The sequence below is a fragment of the Solea solea genome, chromosome 10, assembly GCF_958295425.1.
Source record: "Solea solea chromosome 10, fSolSol10.1, whole genome shotgun sequence".
NCBI classification, from domain to species: Eukaryota; Metazoa; Chordata; class Actinopteri; order Pleuronectiformes; family Soleidae; genus Solea; species Solea solea.
The window spans coordinates 14,662,334-14,680,164 of record NC_081143.1 but is presented as its reverse complement, the minus strand read 5'-3'; the positions used below and the strand labels follow the sequence as shown (position 1 = coordinate 14,680,164).

Here is a 17,831-nt window from a genome sequence, read left to right as displayed (position 1 = left end):
TGCAGTCATTTATTGACCAACTAATCATGATATTATTAATCTCATATAGTACATAACAATGCTCAAACAGTGACAAATCAGTTTACAACCTTTGCTGTCAACCTCTGTTGGCATTGAATTGAAGATTAAAAAAAACAACAACAAAAAACATTGTAAATGCAATTTAGGAATTAAACTGTATTACACTATCACTAATTGCTGTGTGTGTCCAAACAATAACTGTTTGGGGCACGAAGACTGCTAATAGGAACATTTGGACTAGAAGGATATTGTAGGGATTAATTATCACCAGGCGGTGGCAGTGAAGTAACTACATTAATGCAAGCTGCAGTGAAAGAAGAAGAGCGAGCAGACGTGCGGTTTCTCAATACCCAAGTATGCAAGGATGCATTTGCGCCAACTCCAAGTCACACCGAGTCATTTCTACAAATGATCTTAGTTTATATTTGTTTTCTCTGCCGCCATGTTCCGGCGAATTGCATTCTGGGATACATGGCTTCCCCAAGTACGCTCACGTCTTCGCCATGGATGTGTCCTTCCATGGTCACCACCCGATCCATACTTGAAAACGGACTGAGCGAGAACACTTCCGGGTATGTGAAGCGCACTCGCGTACTTGGTACTTGGACTGAGGCTGATGACGTTTCACAGGATCCAGACCCTGAATTGGCTCATAGCTGTTGCTATGACATCGCCTCTGCAGACGCTTCACAGCGATGCATCGTGGGATTTTCACAACAACTGAAGATATCGACGTAAAGTTGATACTGAATACTGAATACTGAACTAAATGCCACCAAGATGAAGGTAAGAACCCGCGAAATATTTGGAAACAACACCGTTGTATGTGGGGGTTTTTTGCGTTTCCCATAGAAAAGTTCTAAAATAATGAACGAGCTTCGCGAAACATGTTAGCTGTTTGCTAACTGTTGTGATTAGCTTGGCGACTTGTAGAGACATAGCTGATAAATTACATTTTCAAATGTCAGCATGAACTAAACAGCACGACCATACGTTTGATTCAACAAATAATGAACCAAAACAACGTGCTGTTTGTCACCATGTACTGTAATGGGCAGAACGTCACTGTGACAAGGTAAGCTGTGGCAGCTCTGTTGTTAGTCTATGTATTATTTTAGGCAGCTTACGTTTTATATTTTAGCGTATATTTTTAAATGTACAATATAAATATCTGGCATTTTTATACTGTAAAATGCGTATTCAAAATCATTTACAGGTGGAAAAAAACACAGATTATTGTGCCTGGCCTCCTTCACATAGTTCACATAAGGTTTCTAACAATTGTACTGTATAAATATTGGATCAAATATAAGTTAATTCAGCTAAATATTCAATACTGATATCTGGAATTTTTATACTGTAAAATATTTATGTAAAGATACAGTAGATGACCAATAATGATATATGTAATGTAAGAGAATAGAATAAATCTGTAAATAATGGAGCACTTTACAAAGTTAACTTGGCTGCAGTGTAATGCAAGTTATACAATAAGGAGAAGTTAAGAGGACACAAAGAGAATCTAAAGAAAAAGAAACAAACTATAATTATTTTATAATTATGTATAATTTTTTACATATATTTTTATTTTACGGTATTATTGCTTAAAAATGATCTATCAACATGACGAAATGAAGTGTAATCATGGGCAATCAGTCAGTCAAACTTAACTTAAAGTAATCTAAAAAAGAGAGAAAATAGGATTGAGTTGGACAATGATGATACTTGGTATTCCTCTCCTGCAGTTATACCTTTTTCTTCTGCAGTTATACCTTTTCTTCCCAATTAAATTTACTGAAGACAAATCTTTTGTGTTCACAGAACGTTTTCATTCTCTCTGACAAAGCCTGGGCAGGTTCTAGTCTACTGTATAAGTGGCAGAGAACCCTTGGTAATTACATTGCTGTAGCAGGGTGAGTAAACATTTGTGGTCGAGAATGAACTGTATCTCTGTTTCCTTTTATATCAGATTAATATATATAATATAAGTTAAAAATGCATTTCTTACACAGCCAAGACAATTCAGTGAAAATATTTGATCGACATGGACTCAAGTGGACTGAACTCAACCTTCCTGGGTAAGTGTGAAAATTTCTTTTTAATTGCAACTATTTTTAGACAAGTTTAAACATCTTTTTTTCTCCCCAGAATTGTGATATTTCTACTAGCTTGATGAATAGTAATAGAAATGTAGCAGTTAGTTAATTAAAAAACAGAAACAGAATAGTCTTGTTCATGTTGTGTACCACTGTCCCATTCAATTTAGATTATGTGACTGACTCACATGTGATTTGCATAGATTTTTGAAATATGACTCCTCAGTATTTTATTTTCACTGTGGGTTAGATGATGTACTCACACTGTTTAAAAATATTTTAACCACCAGTGTATTTCAACTTTGCTAACTTTATGTTAGACGCTGTGTGGGTATGGACTGGGATAAGGATGGAGACATTTTAGCTGTGATAGCTGCAAAATCCAGTTTCATCTACCTCTGGGATGCTAGTGTGAACAAAACATCCCAGATCGACAGCGGCATGAGGTATATAGATATTGTGCATCACATTTCCAAAATGTAAAATCATTGGAAAATTTCTCTGCTTTGAATACAAATATTTTTTTACATGTCATTTGTTGCAACAGAGATCAGATGTCATTCATCTTGTGGTCAAAGACCGGCCCGTTGTTGGCTGTTGGCACAGTGAAAGGAAACCTGCTGATCTACAATCAGCAAACTTCACGCAAGATCCCTGTACTGGGTAAAACTCAGGAAATACACTTGCACAGAGAATGTTTTTTTTAGACTCTAATCCCTTTTGTTGTGTTTCTCTCTTACTCTCTCTCTCTTTACGTGTCAGGCAAACACACCAAAAAGATCACCTGTGGCTGCTGGAGTTCTCAAAATCTCTTGGCTCTAGGAAGTGATGATAGCACACTGAGCATCAGCAATCATGAGGGAGACACAGTCAGGCAGGTAGTGTGCAGGGAACATTAATATCAGCCTTAACCGTGACACTGAAGTTTTTACATTAGGTCGTGTGATGTCGAGTGTTGATGTCAAAATGCACAGACTAGGAAGATAGCACAATCCACAGTATTGTATGTGTTTTTCCTTGCTAGACAACACTTCGCGGTGAACCTGCTGAAATTTACTTTTCAATAATGAAGACAGATGAGCGGTCTTCTCAAGGAGAGAGCACTGTAGGTCTTCCAATATTTTCCCTCTACCACTGTCTTGAGATTTGGGATGTGCCAGTTATGTTTTTGCAAATGTTCACTTTACTCTATTTATCCTTCAGGTGAGTGTGTCTGTGGACAAGAAGATTTTGATGCTTTTCAATATCAATGACCCTGATAATCGAATAGAACTGACCTTCCAGCGTCACTATGGAAACATCGTGTCGTATCGCTGGTATGCACACGTCCACACACATATCAACAAGCACAATAATGACAGTGAGATAAATGTATTGAAATTATTTCCTTGTCCTTGCTTCCTTGTCAGGTATGGTGATGGATATATTCTCATTGGATTTTCCCATGGATACTTTGTGGTTATCTCCACTCACATTAGGGAGATTGGGGAGGAGCTGTACCAGGCTCGTAACCATAAAGATAGTCTTAACAGTGTGGCTATCTCAACAACGTTAAATAAGGCTGCGTCCTGTGGGGACAACAGGTACACACCGACTTTCAAAAGAGACAGAACTTTTACTCTGTTTATTTATGAGCATGAAACATTAATGCTACATATTTATCATTGCAGCATAAAAATTCACGAGCTGTCTGAGCTCAAAGATATCAGCAACGTTGTTCGGTTGGACGATGAGACTAAAGGTGAGAGACAATTCTTTTTTCCAGCCAAATCTTCAAAGGGTGTTTGACTCTTCCTACGTCACCTTAATCTGCCTGTCGCTCTCTGCTCCATCAGGTCTGGACCAGCTGAGCTGGACAGACGACGGCCAGCTGTTGGCTGTCTCCACACAGAAAGGGACACTTCATGTCTTCCTGACCAAGCTTCCCATCCTGGGTGACAGCTTTGGTACCCGTGTGGCGTACCTCACCTCTCTGCTGGAGGTCACTGTCTCCAACCTGGTGGAAGGGGTGAGTGCACACACGGAAAGTTTTTACACATTTTGTGTCGAGAGGAAATCAATTCATACATGATTATAACAATTACAAACATGTTATTGTGTAACAATTGCAAAGAGCGTGTTTGTTTTCTGCATCAAAATGCAATCATGTTGATTCACTCACAATAGTCATAATATTGAGATTACCTAAATGGGTATAACTACTTAACAAATGACCGTATTACTGTAAGACTATAAGTTAGTTATTCCTTGACTCAAACACATTTTGTTGAAATCTTCCCAGCTGAGAGATCCTGTCTGCTAGCAAACACAACCTAAAACACTTAAAATCTTAGGCAGGAACGATGAATCTATAATTATTTCTAAGTTGGAGGGTTTGTGTTTGTTTACAATATTTCTATGAGATCTGTAAAGATCAGTCTAAATCAGCATAATTAAGATGGTGAGATAGAGTATGAAAGACTGTGTCAGTTGTGTTTCTCCAATACTTTGATAGAATACTGCATTCTCTCTGATGTCCTGTGTTCTTCAGGAGACTCCTGTGGCCATAGAAGTGGACGTGGAACCCAATTTCATTGCAGTCGGCCCGTATCATGTCGCTGTGGGGATGAACAACAGAGCCTGGTTCTACGCTTTGGTAGACCATGAACCTGGTATGTGTCTTTAAGTGTAGTGTTTAATTTGTCATTATTCGTGCACAAGATTTTCTGAATTATTTTTGTGTGTCACGCAGGTTTTAACAAGCTAAAGGACTTTGAGTATTTGGGGACAATAGCCCGCATGTGCCTTAACTCGGACTACGCAGCAGCGCTCTTTGAGGGAAAAGTGCAGCTGCATATGGTGAGACTTTTGGTGTCTGTACATAGTGATGGGACAATATGATATTATCACTTATCGGGATTAAAAGCACTTGGAAATTCTGTCTAACTCACCAACACACAGTGCTTGAGATCTATTTCTTAATGTGCACCTGTTTAAGAATCTAAAAAAAGTATATGTCATCGCAAATAATGTTGTTAATCGCAATTATTTTGGTCAGGATAATGTACATCTCCTTTTATTTATTAATAATTAAACAGGCCTCACTCTGTTATATTTTAGCATGGATATTATAATAATATTAGTCTGTGTGTGTTTTTAGATCGAAGGCAAAAACCAAGAGGAAAAGAATCAGATGAAGTTGTTTCCAGATGATGAGAGAAAAGGTCGGATCCTCTGCCACGCCCTCACTGCTGACTTCCTGTACTACGGCACTGATGTAAGACTCACACACACACACTCTGCACACACACACATTAGTGATGCTGCTCTGCAAATGATGAATAGAAAACTGACTGTGCGCACTCATGGAATTCATGCTGTCCGTTATATGAATCTCAGTTTCCTCTTCTCTGGATATTTACTACATGGTTTAGTTTTGTGGGTTTAAAGACTAACCCTGGTCCATGTCTTTAATCTTCACCCTGACCTCCACCTTTTGTGGTTTTCCTTCTTCTTTTTTTTCAAAATAATTTTCTTAGTCATAATTGTATTTTTAATTGTTTAATTGTAATTATTTCCTCAGTCAGGTAATGTGGAATGCGTCTTGCTGGAGAACTGGAAGACAGTTGACAGCTACAGTCACTCTGTTGGTGTGAGGAGAGTTTTCCCTGACCTAAATGGCACTTGGCTGGTCTTCATCGATGATAAGAACAGCGGCTTCCTGCTCTCCCCTGTAAATGTAAGTCCATACACAGTAGTTTACCTCATGCATCTTTGAATACATACATCCTTTTAGACGGAGCACATTCTGAGAGGTTTGCACTTAAAGTAGTCAACCAGTCAGTGATAAAGCATCAGAGTAAGTCAAGCATGCAGGAAAAATTACATGGTGTTAATAGAATAGAATAGAATAGAAATACTTTATTCATCCCCAAGGGGAAATTGTTTTAACAAAGCAGCAATACAAACAATATTATAAACATAAAATGTAAAATGTGCAACAGTAAGAAAAGAAAAAAGTGCAATAATAAAGGAGTGGCATAATGGAGTGCAATGTCATACTGTAGAAAATGTGCATTGTGCAAATGAGCAGTATTTATTTTTTTATTTTTTTTTTTGTTTGTTTTTGTTTTTTTTGTTTTGTACTATTACAGAGAGTTATTGTAAGTTTTGATGGCTGATGGCAGGAATGACTTCCTGAATCTGTCCTTGCGACAGCGGAGCTGTCTGAATCTATTGGAGAATGTGCTCTCCTGGGCCTGGAGGATGTGGTGGAGAGGATGATCGGTGTTATCCATGATGGAAAATAGTTTATTCAGCATCCTCCTCTCCACCACCGTTTCCACGGTGTCCTGTTTGCAGCCGATGATGGAGCCGGCCTTCTTTATCAGTTTGTTGAGTTTGTTCGTTTCACCGGCTCCAATGCTGCTCCCCCAGCACACCACAGCAAAGAACAGTGCACTGGCCACAACAGACTGGTAAAATAACTCCAACATCTTGCTGCATACATCAAAAGATCGCAACCTCCTCAGAAAGAAGAGCCTGCTCATCCCCTTCCTGTACACAGCACCGGTGTTAGCCTTCCAGTCCAGTCTGTTGTTCAGCCTCACACCAAGGAATTTGTATTCCTCCACCATCTCAATATCCTCCCCCAGTACCCTCAAAGGTTGTGGAGCTGTCCTCTTCCTCCTGAAGTCCACCACCATCTCCTTGGTCTTGGTCACATTCAGAATCAGGTGGTTCTCACTGGCCCACTTCACGAAGTCAGATACCACTGTCCTGTACTCCCCCTCCTGTCCATCCCTCATACACCCCACCACCGCAGAGTCATCAGAGAACTTCTGCAAGTGGCATGACACAGAGTCATATTTGAAGTCTGAGGTGTATATGGTGAACAGGAAGGGGGACAGCACAGTTCCCTGTGGGGCTCCTACATCACTAACCACCACATCAGACAAACCACCACCCAGTCGGACAAACTGTGGTCTGCCTGTCAGGTAGTCAATGATCCAGGAGATGGTGGGCGTGTCCACCCCCACCCCCTGCAACTTCTCTCCCAGTAACAGTGGCTGGATGGTGTTGAAAGCACTGGAGAAATCAAAGAAAGTGATTCTCACAGTTCCTCCAGCACCATCCAGGTGAGACTGAGCTCGATGCAGCAGATAGATGAGGGCGTCATCCACCCCCAGTTTGGGCTGATAAGCAAATTGAAGTGGGTCCAGTGAGGACTTTACCTGCGGTCTAAGGTGAGCTAAGACCAGCCGCTCCAGCACCTTCATCACATGGGACGTCAGAGCCACTGGGCGGTAGTCCCCGGGTTCACGAGATGCTGATGACTTTGTCTTGGGGACAGGAACCAGGCATGATGTCTTCCACAGCGCTGGGACCATCCCCTGTTGGAGGCTTAGGTTGAAGAGGTGCTGCAGGATCACAGCCAGCTGGGTAGCACAAGCCCTCAGTAGCCTGGGGCTAAGACCGTCTGGGCCTGCAGCCTTGTTCTGCTGCAGTCTCTCCAGCTGTCTTCTGACCTGGGTGGTTGTCACGGAGAGGGGGGGGGGAGAAGGTGGTGGAGGAGAGGTGGAGAGGTGGGGGGGAGGTGATAGAGTGTCCAAGCGGTTCTCCAGGGGGGGCAGAGGGGGGAGAGGTAGAGGCAGGGGGGGAGGGAGGGAGGTGTGATGTGTGGGGGAAGCAGCAGGGGGCTGTGTGGAAGACTGTGAGCTGAACCTGTTGAAGAAGAGGTTCAGCTGATTAGCCCTCTCGATAGAGCCCTCTGTCGGTTTCTCCTTCACGTTAAATCCAGTGATGGTCTTCATTCCGGACCACACCTCCCTCATGTCATTCTGCTGGAGTTTGGACTCCAGCTTCCTCCTGTAGGTGTCTTTGCTCTGCCTCAGCTTCTCCTTAAGGTCACGCTGTACCTTCCTCAGCTCCTCCTGGTCCCCATGTCTGAAGGCCTCTTTCTTTTTGTTGAGGAGAGTCTTCAGATCTCTGGTAACCCAAGGTTTGTTGTTGGGAAAGCAATGGACAGTCCGGGCAGGGAGAACCGTGTGTTCACAGAACCTAATGTAATCTGTGATGCAGTCCGTCATGGAGTTGATGTCCTCCCCATGTGGCAAGCAGAGCGCATCCCAATCAGTAGACTCAAAGCAGTCCTGCAGGGCCATGTCAGCTTCCTGTGTACTCCTTCTCACTGAGCGGGTGGCAACAGGAAGCCTCTTCACTACAGGGACATACCTGGGAGTCAGCTGGACCAAGTTGTGATCAGACAAGCCAAGGGGGGGAAGGGCAGTGGCTGTGTATGCATCCCTAGCATTTGCATACAAAAGGTCAATTGTTTTATTGTCTCTGGTGGGGCAGTCGACATATTGGTGGAAGGTAAAGGTTAAGGTAAAAAAAAAGTCACTGGAGCGGAGGGAAACAAAAATGAAAATGGAAATGCACTCTATTTCGATTTTCACTCAAAACACAACAACTACCATTAGATGATCTTAGATCTTCTCAAAGAATCAAATCTGCCATTCCGTAATTTCAGTGTTGCTGAATCCCTGACGTGCAGTAGAAACAGTGAATATGAGAATAGAAAAAAAATGAATATCTCTAAAGTGGAAGTGCATGGATACAATATGGTCTAAGCTTAGATCTATGACCATGTGAACACAACATGATAATATGATAATGGCTATTCTTTTTTTATTGCCATCCATTCCAGGCAAAGGGCTCCTGCTTCGAGCTGCCCAACTTCTCTCCCACCATCACAGGAGTGCTGTGGGACAACTGGCATGCTGACAGAGGAGTATTTGTAGCTTATGACAGTGACAAGGTCTACACCTATGCCCTGCATAAAACCACCATTTATGGTACGTAGACCCCACATCAGAACACCACGTGATATTTATAAACACCTACCAAAGTTCTCAAAGGAACAATGCTTTGACTCTGTCTCCTCAGGCCCTCGAGTGGTGTTGGTGGGCAGCACCGCACTTCTGTTTTCCCAGAAGCCTTTGCTCTTGTACAACGGTGAGCTGACTTGTCAGACAGCAAGTGGCAAGACTAGCGAAGTGGCTCTGAGCACACACGCCTTCCTGAAGCGTTCAACCAGCACATCGACAGATTCACCGGCGGGGATCAGCACACAGCTGAGCCAGGCTCTCATGCTCAAGAGGTCAGTTCAGTCAGTTTTATTAGATAATTCTGTTATAGAAGAAGTCGCATTTAAATTAAACAGGGATTCTCAGTGATGAAGCCGTCTTTTGTCAGATGCCAAAAAAGGTCATAGGTTATCAAGAACCAAAGTGCTGTGCAGGCAAAAATGAGAGTTAATAAATAAATTCAAAGATAAAAATGTACTGTGACACTTAATATGGACAGTTGTGTGATAACAGCATTTGAAACTGTATTACAAGTGTAACCCAGCATAGTTCAGTGTATAGTTGTTATACATTGTATGTTCCACATAAAGTAGTTTTAGTTTTAACCCAGTATGATGGTAATATTTTTGTATAAATGCACATTTTCTGAATCAGTTTGATGCAATCACTCATCCAAGACAAAATATGAGTGTTACAGTATGTGCAGGGTTAGTACATGTGCTTGTGTGTGTTCTCCTGCAGGTTTCATGAAGCCTGGGACTTGTGTAAATCTGCAGGCAGCGATGCAGACTGGGCAGAGTTAGGTAAAGCCTGCCTCGTCCATATGGACGTTGATCTGGCCATCCAGGTCAACCGCATTAGTGGCAACGTGGGTATGGTCCTGTCACTGCAGGGTATCCAGGTACAAAACACACATTTGTTTTTACAGTATACTGTATGTGAGACACTCTTTCTACTTTGACATATCAATTATCCTTATCAGTTTCAAAACTTGTGTGCCTTTACTGTACCTCCATTTGTAAATACCCCCCAAAACAAATGTATCCTTATCTCTGTCTCTCTTGATCTTTGTCTTTTTCACTCTGTCCAGGGCGCAGAAGAAAGGAATTTACTGGCAGGACATTTGGCCATGTTTCTTTGTGACTACAACCTTGCAGAGACTCTGTATCTGTCCTCAAGCTGCCCAGTTGCTGCCCTGGAGGTTTGTGTGATTTATTTAAGTTGAAACACATGCATCATAGGGCGTTTGAGGACAGTTCATGATGCAGAGGTTATACCCACAAAAATGAACAAGAATCTGGTAGACAGTGCTGTCTTTTAATTTAGTGACTTTGGTACAGACACTTGGATGTAAAGTGAAACACATATAAGTATCATAAAGAGAGTTCATCACATAACAAGTGATCTGTCTCACCCATTGCAATTCTTCACTGCTCCCCTCAGGAAGAAACTTAAATTTCCCACAATCCTTTTTCCCCACCAATTCAATTATTAAATTGTCAAATTCTGAACTCAATGTTCTCCTGTTTTTCTTGTTTTATGAATAGTTGTTTTATATTTGTATCCGGCAATCTTCTTGCTGTGTTCCACCATGTGGCCAATTTTCACATTGTGGACAATAATTAACTTAATCTAGTCTAGTCTAATCTACCATCTAACCCATTTGTCATCTCCTGTAACTTCATTGTTTAAGTACATTCTTACAACAATTGTGTTTGTGTGTTTTAGATGAGGAGAGACCTGTTGCACTGGGACAATGCTCTCATGTTAGCAGAGCGGCTCGCGGAAGACCAGATTCCTTTTATATCCAAAGAATATGCTATCCACTTGGAGTTCATGTAAGTTTTTATATGTGCATACCAAATAACATTCTGTAGAATTGATCAGTCTGCCTTATATCTAAATCTGTCTTTTTCTCTTTGTAGTGGAGACTACGTGAATGCATTGACACACTATGAAAAAGGCATGACCCGCAATAATAAAGTAAGTGCAAAGATGTGACTGCTCACTCCGTTTGTCCTCGTTATATTTTTTTATACTGTATGTGAACATCTTAAAGGCAGGGTTGGAGATTCTGGAAAAACAGTTGGAGCAGGCTACATTTAGGACTAACAAATGCAGGAATCCCTTCTTTTTCACTATCGTTTGAGACTGAATATTTCTAGTTTGCACGGGTCCCTGGTCAGGTGTTAGAGCTGCTTCCTGTTTACATTTCATTGTCCTGTCCGTTATGTTTTGTTGAAAATAATATCTAAAGACAACTGCCTAGACTCATTCAAATTCACTGCATATCAAGTGGTAGCAGCAGTTTCCTTTCTTTACTGCCCACACCCACAGCCATCTTTCTCTCATGCTGTAGTTCCAGGAGCATGATGAGTCATGTCAAGGTGGTGTAGCCAGGATGTCCATTAGGATGGGTGACATCAGGAGAGGAGTTGCACAGGCTATTCAACACCCAAGCAAAATCCTCAAGAAGGAATGTGGAGCCATACTGGAGAGCATGAAGGTAGAGAGACTAAATGTATAATATTCCACATGTTAAACTGTCATATCATATCATGTGATAGTTTTTTATTATATCTTATATATTTTCTTATAGCAATTTTCTGAAGCTGCTCAGCTCTATGAGAAAGGCCAGTACTATGACAAGGCTGCTTCTGTCTATATACGTTGCAAGAACTGGTGAGGCAAACAACAACAACAACACACATGCAAGTTTAAGTTCCTCTTCTGTTTTATTTTGCTCTATGTCTCTAAAAATGTCATTCCATCATCAGGACAAAGGTAGGAGAGCTGCTCCCACATGTTTCCTCTCAAAAAATCCACCTGCAGTATGCCAAGGCCAAAGAGGCAGATGGCAAGTAAGTGTTTACCCTCAATTTCTTATCAGTGAAGACCATAAAATCACTGAAAGAAAAGCTGATGTCATATTTATTGTGTGCACCAGGTATAAGGATGCAGCACAGGCCTATGAGAGCGCGAAAGACTGGGACAACATGATTCGAGTGCTGCTGGATCACCTGAACAACCCAGAAGAGGCTGTTCGCATCGTCAGGGAGACACAGAGCATCGACGGAGCAAAAATGGTTGCCAGGTAGGAAATAGAGAGAGCACGGACGTACAGAATGTATACTCGTGAAGCTTCATCTTAACCTCAACAAAGTCGAAATCCTAAATTCCAATTTCAACTAAGATCTTAATCTAAAAATGTGTTTGCAGTTGTGCATATGTACTTATGTCTGTCTTGTGAACATTTCATGAACTTCACGAGCGCAAACATTCACCTGGATACAATGATGAATTTAATAGGTTTTGATGTCTGGACCCTTTGGTTGCGATATATCAGGAATTTCATTACATCTGACATATTCATTTGGATTAATGGATGACATGATTATTTCGTGAGAAATTCTGCGTGACTTCTCCTAACATATGAGAACGTGATATGTCTGCAACGTTACAAACAATCGGCTGGAATCATGGATAATCTGAAAACCCATTGTGAAAATTAATTTGTTTACATCTTGAGGGAATTTCTTCAAATTTGGTACAGAGATTAAAATCCTTTTTTTGCCCTGTGAATGTGTTATTGTAAGAATGCCTATTTCGGTGGCCCAAAAAGAAAATAATGTGTAAAAGCTTTGGTCAGCAGAGGCATATAACTGCCTCTGCCAAGTTGTTTTATAACTTAAATCACTCAGTGACTTAAATAACTTAAAATGATCACTGTTGAATTTCCTGTTGATTGATTGATCTTTTCTATTCCTGTCATATACCTCAAATGTTCTGTATGTTGTTGTGTCTCAGGTTCTTCCTGCAGTTAAACGACTACGCCACAGCCATCAGCTTCCTGGTTCTGTCTCAGTGCAACGACGAAGCTTTCCAGCTGGCACAGCAGCACGGACAGATGGAGGTTTACGCAGATATCATCGGTCAGTCTGTGTAGTAATGCGTGTGTATAGAGCGTGTAAACATGGTGCACGCGTTTAAGAATTGGCGACATCTAATAATGAGAATGCAGATTGCAACTAAGAGAGGATTCCTCTTTTTACCCTTTCCTTTTCCCAAACATGTCCAGAAACTACGGTGGCCTTTGCACACCAAAAAGCGTAAGACGGCAGCCTCCATAAAGCAAGGCCCTTGCCTAAAGTTTATATGAAAGGGTTTTTCTAAGGCTACAAAAACTGCAACAAACTGTTTTTATTTTAAAGTGATTATACGCTCAAACAAACATCGTTTATTCCATTTCGGCCAAAGAAAGTGTTACACACTGATTCTTCAAGTGCATCTAACATTATTCCCTGTTGCATTATTAAAGTGGTTCACTTTTTTCTATCAGTGTAATTCCAAATAAATTGTCTTTAAGGAATATTTATACATGACTGCTTGTGTGTGTTCACCAGGCTCTGAGGCGACACAGGAGGATTATCAGAGCATTGCTCTCTACTTTGAAGGAGAGAAGAAGCACCTGCAGGCCGGCAAGTTCTTCCAGAAGTGTGGGCAGTACAGCAGGGTAAGAGCTTTTTTTTGGTTCCTTTACACTATTTACTCACAAGACTTTCATCATTTGTTTGACTCAACAATCCGTCTGTTTCTCACAGGCCCTGAAACATTTCCTCAAGTGTCCCAACACTGATGACAACCTGGCAGTGGAGATGGCTATTGAGACGGTGAGAGCTGTGTGTTTTTCTCTGTGCATACACGGGTTTAAAGGGACATACAGTCAATATATTTTTCAGAATTCATGTTCAGCATTTAGTTATTCATGTATTCGATGTGTGTTTGTTTGTGCCTCAGGTGGGACAGGCCAAAGACGGCTCTTTGACCAATCAGCTGATAGATTACCTGATGGGGGAGAGTGACGGTATGCCCAAGGTGAGAGACGTCTCTTTGTCCATGTTCGTCTCACTAAAGTGAAATCAATGAATCTCTGTTAAAAAATGTGTTGTGACATATTTGTATGCACCAATCAAGATCTAGTTTGACAGATATTGTGAAGTCAAATGGGATCATATGAAGTATTTTGTGGGCCAAATAAGGAGAGCTACCCATCTTGTGGGGCTTTTTTCTTTGTTTTTGCTCGCACCCTCAATAAGAGCCAGTATTAATGGTCACTTGATGTACGTATATATAATGCTACATCTGTCAACAGAACAGCAGCAAATCCATAGGTCACCTGGTTCTACACTGGCTCATGAGGCACTCAATCAGTGTCTACTTTTGTCATTCACAGTTCCTATTGAGCTGAGAAAGTCCCTACTCCGAAGTAGCAGCTAAGGAACAAAATATGATGGAGTTACTAGAACTCGAACTTTCCCTCTCCCTGTGCTGTGTAGAAACGGCAAAAAGGCGGTATCTTGTCAACAAATCTATTAAAAAACTATGTAAGAGTCCCTCTTCAGCCTCTGAGAAGCTAAGAAGATAAGCTAGGTTTACCCCATACTTTTACGATTATGGAGAAATAATATTACTGGATGATTTCTAAGGCTTGTGCAGTTAATGTCAGTTTGACTGGAGAAGTCTCAGCTTCTTAAGTTTAACATTAATACGTATAGGCCAGTTTTAAACATATCACTTTATCATTTCATGTCTTCCATCTTCACAGGACGCCAAGTACCTGTTCCGTCTCTATATGGCGCTGCAGCAGTACAGGGAGGCGGCTCGTACCGCCATCATCATCGCCAGAGAAGAGCAGTGTGCAGGTACAAACTGAGCACTGACAGCAAAACAACAACAGATAACGTGATACAACCATAATCCTGTTATTCTTGTCCCCTGTTACTCCTACAGGAAACTACCGTAATGCCCATGATGTGCTGTTCAGCATGTACACAGAGCTGCAGGCCCAGAAGATAAAGATCCCGGCTGAAATGGCCACCAATCTGATGATCCTCCACTCCTACCTACTGGTGAAGGTCAGAGCAGTTGAAGTTGAACACATACCTTTAGCACACTTTAGGAGAATCACCAGTCAGTAACAGTAAAGGGTCTAAATTCAAGAAATAATGTTTACAGCACATCTCTTGATCGAACATTTGGGTTCTTCAGCACCAGACGACCCGGTCAGAGTCATCAACGAACCAGCTCGTATCTAAGTAGCTTGTGTTGTCCACTGATTTCATAAAATAGCCACATTACTTAGCAGAATGTATGAAGGCCTTCAACCAACAAACAACTGAATTTACTCAGTCGGTGTTATAGATAATTATAGACAATAAGACAGGATTAGTGTACACAGATTTCTCTGGAGAAGGTGGTAAAATTGCATGCTAAAAGTTCTGCTTTATAGCTTTATATGAAAATACCGACTGTGCAAGAGTGGTTTTACATCTGTGAATACTACACTGACCTCTGGATGTAGATCTCGTAACTCTCGGTGTTATTGCTGATGATGATAGATGTCTGATGAACAAAGTCCGGTCTTCTAAAACATTTGGAATAATCTGTCTCTTTATAAATACAACACCTCAATATTTAATTTTCTTTCAATTAAAAATCAACTCTTAATCTTTTTATCATTGGTTCCGAATGTACCACAATTAAACTGGTAATTATAAGAAAACGGATGAGGCTACTTCTCTCAAGAAATCTTATCAAGTTTTACAGGCACGACGACAGGCACGACCGTACGTAGAAAGGTTTTTTTTCTATCAATAAAAAATAATGTTGACTATGTTTCTGTGTAGATCCATGTAAAGAGAGGAGATCACCTGAAAGGGGCGCGCATGCTCATTCGTGTCAGCAACAATATCAGCAAGTTTCCAGCACGTGAGTCAACCCAGAATTTTTTTTTACTTTTCTAATTTTGGTGAAGATTCAATGACCCTGATATTTAAAAAAATAAATCTCCCCTTGTTTGTCTGTTTGTGTGTTTATGTGTAGATGTTGTTCCCATTCTGACATCAGCAGTCATTGAATGTCACCGTGCCGGATTAAAGAACTCGGCCTTTAGCTTTGCTGCAATGCTGATGAGACCAGAGTACCGAAACAAGATCGACCCAAAGTACAGGAAGAAGATTGAGGCTATGGTTCGGTGAGTGACCAGTGACACCCTGTCCTGCTCTTCCACACACTTATTTGTCTGATTTTGGACAACTTCATCTGTTCCTTTAACCAAAACTGCCTCTCAATCCTTTTCTTGACCCTGCGTCCGTTCCACAGACGTCCAGATACATCAGAGCTGGAGGAGGAAACGACTCCATGTCCCTTCTGTGGCTTTCAGCTACCACAGAATGAACTGCTGTGTAGTTCCTGCAAGAACAACCTGCCCTACTGCGTTGCCACGGTAGAAAACCTCCTTAACTTTTTGGACACAGTGTAAGTTGTGAAAAAAAATGAAAAAAATGGTGGTTTGATTTTGGTCCTTTTTTCTTCTTTTCAGGGTCGTCACATGCTGAAAGAAGACTGGTCTGTCTGTCCTCACTGTGAATTTCCTGCTCTCTACTCACAATTAATCCTGTGAGTAACACACAAACACAAAGCCAAATCTTTGATTGCTTTTCAAGTCATTTTGTTGTGACAGTGAATTCAGTATACAGTTTTCATTTAACAGCTCGTATTCCCTATAGTGTCAAAATAAGTGTAACATGAAATTTGAACACAAAAAGGTTTAAGGCCCGAATCTAAATTCACACTAAGCTGAGGTGATAGTATTAAAGTATTTAAACTCAAACTTCACCAGTCAATCTTTTTACACACTGTACCTTTTGAGATTAGGAGATATATGCTAATGTTGTTGAACTGTCTTTTGAGATTTTTTTTTTCTCAAATGAGAACTGACAATACCGTCACTTTGGATTAAAACATCTTTATACTCTTTCCATCACGTCACCGACATGTTTAATACAAGACTTATTTGAGCTACAAATGCAGTGTTTTCTATTAAACTGTCTGGAATATTTTTTTAAAGAAAGGTTGCATTAACACGTTTCTTTTATTCATGTCTTTTATTCATAGTCACATAAACAGATCCACACTGAACAGTTTTTTTTATATTATTATTTCAGGTTGTTGGAGACGGAGGCAGTGTGTCCAATGTGTTCTGAGAGTCTGAGTGTCAGTCAGGTGAAGAAGATCTCTGATTGCTCTCAATACCTACAGACTGATCAACAGGATCAATGAAGACAAAACAATGTTTTATCTGTATATTTTCAGGTGTCTTTGTAAAGTGATAAAATATATCTTCTGACGGTTCCCTCTCATAGGATAATGTGTTAATAAATCTATACATTTTTTTAAAAAAAAGGTTAAAATCCTCTAATATGCTCTGCTCTGAAACGCATTCACACACAGACAGACTTACACACTTCAGTGGGGACCAAAGTTCATCAGCGTTTGTACAGAATATTAATGTAAATACTTCTTTATCAAACTTCCTGTTCAGCAAACACGTAGAGAAGCAATGTTCCCCTGCTTCGGTGAGTGTCCACTGGAGGAGTTCTGTCCTCTGCTACTTATGCACAGCCCACACACACATACTGCCCTATTTACTTTAGTGGGGACTAGTTACAAAAATGTCATAGTTAAGTATGTTGTCCAAAATCCCTCAAAAACGTCATAGTATAGTATGTCGTCCAAAATGGCTCAAAAACGTCATAGTATAGTATGTCGTCCAAAATGAGACAAAAAAGTCATAGTATAGTATGTCGTCCAAAATCACTCAAAAACGTCATAGTATAGTAAGTCGTCCAATATCACTCAAAAACGTCATAGTATAGTATGTCGTCCAAAATGAGACAAAAAAGTCATAGTATAGTATGTCGTCCAAAATGAGACAAAAAAGTCATAGTTTAGTATGTAGCCAAAATCACTCAAAAAGGTCATAGTATATAGTATGTCGTCCAAAATCCCTTAAAAATGTCATAGT

The 17,831-nt window shown here is 40.7% G+C and overlaps 1 protein-coding gene across 1 annotated transcript; it reads left to right on the top strand.

The window, feature by feature from the left end:
- The first annotated feature begins 477 nt into the window (after nucleotides 1-477).
- LOC131467495 (WD repeat-containing protein 19-like) lies at nucleotides 478-17,209 on the top strand. The gene is made up of 36 exons (XM_058641451.1): nucleotides 478-807; nucleotides 1,843-1,934; nucleotides 2,034-2,099; nucleotides 2,438-2,563; nucleotides 2,665-2,780; nucleotides 2,880-2,995; nucleotides 3,142-3,222; nucleotides 3,321-3,433; nucleotides 3,527-3,700; nucleotides 3,788-3,858; nucleotides 3,953-4,125; nucleotides 4,648-4,768; nucleotides 4,849-4,955; nucleotides 5,257-5,373; nucleotides 5,680-5,835; nucleotides 8,806-8,953; nucleotides 9,045-9,258; nucleotides 9,707-9,866; nucleotides 10,056-10,166; nucleotides 10,694-10,803; nucleotides 10,891-10,948; nucleotides 11,325-11,471; nucleotides 11,565-11,647; nucleotides 11,743-11,826; nucleotides 11,913-12,059; nucleotides 12,773-12,897; nucleotides 13,369-13,478; nucleotides 13,567-13,635; nucleotides 13,763-13,840; nucleotides 14,571-14,667; nucleotides 14,756-14,880; nucleotides 15,652-15,733; nucleotides 15,848-15,998; nucleotides 16,127-16,250; nucleotides 16,347-16,423; nucleotides 16,972-17,209. The coding sequence occupies exons 1-36, from the start codon at nucleotides 802-804 to the stop codon at nucleotides 17,084-17,086; spliced, it is 4,050 nt and encodes a 1,349-aa protein (XP_058497434.1). The 5' UTR covers nucleotides 478-801; the 3' UTR covers nucleotides 17,087-17,209.
- The last annotated feature ends 622 nt before the right edge of the window (nucleotides 17,210-17,831 follow it).

Excerpts from the sequence above, each read along its gene's own strand:
- LOC131467495 (XM_058641451.1), top strand. Across the intron at positions 4,126-4,647 it reads TCTCCAACCTGGTGGAAGGG|GAGACTCCTGTGGCCATAGA; the intron begins GTGAGTGCACAC and ends TGTGTTCTTCAG. Across the intron at positions 8,954-9,044 it reads GCATAAAACCACCATTTATG|GCCCTCGAGTGGTGTTGGTG; the intron begins GTACGTAGACCC and ends CTGTCTCCTCAG.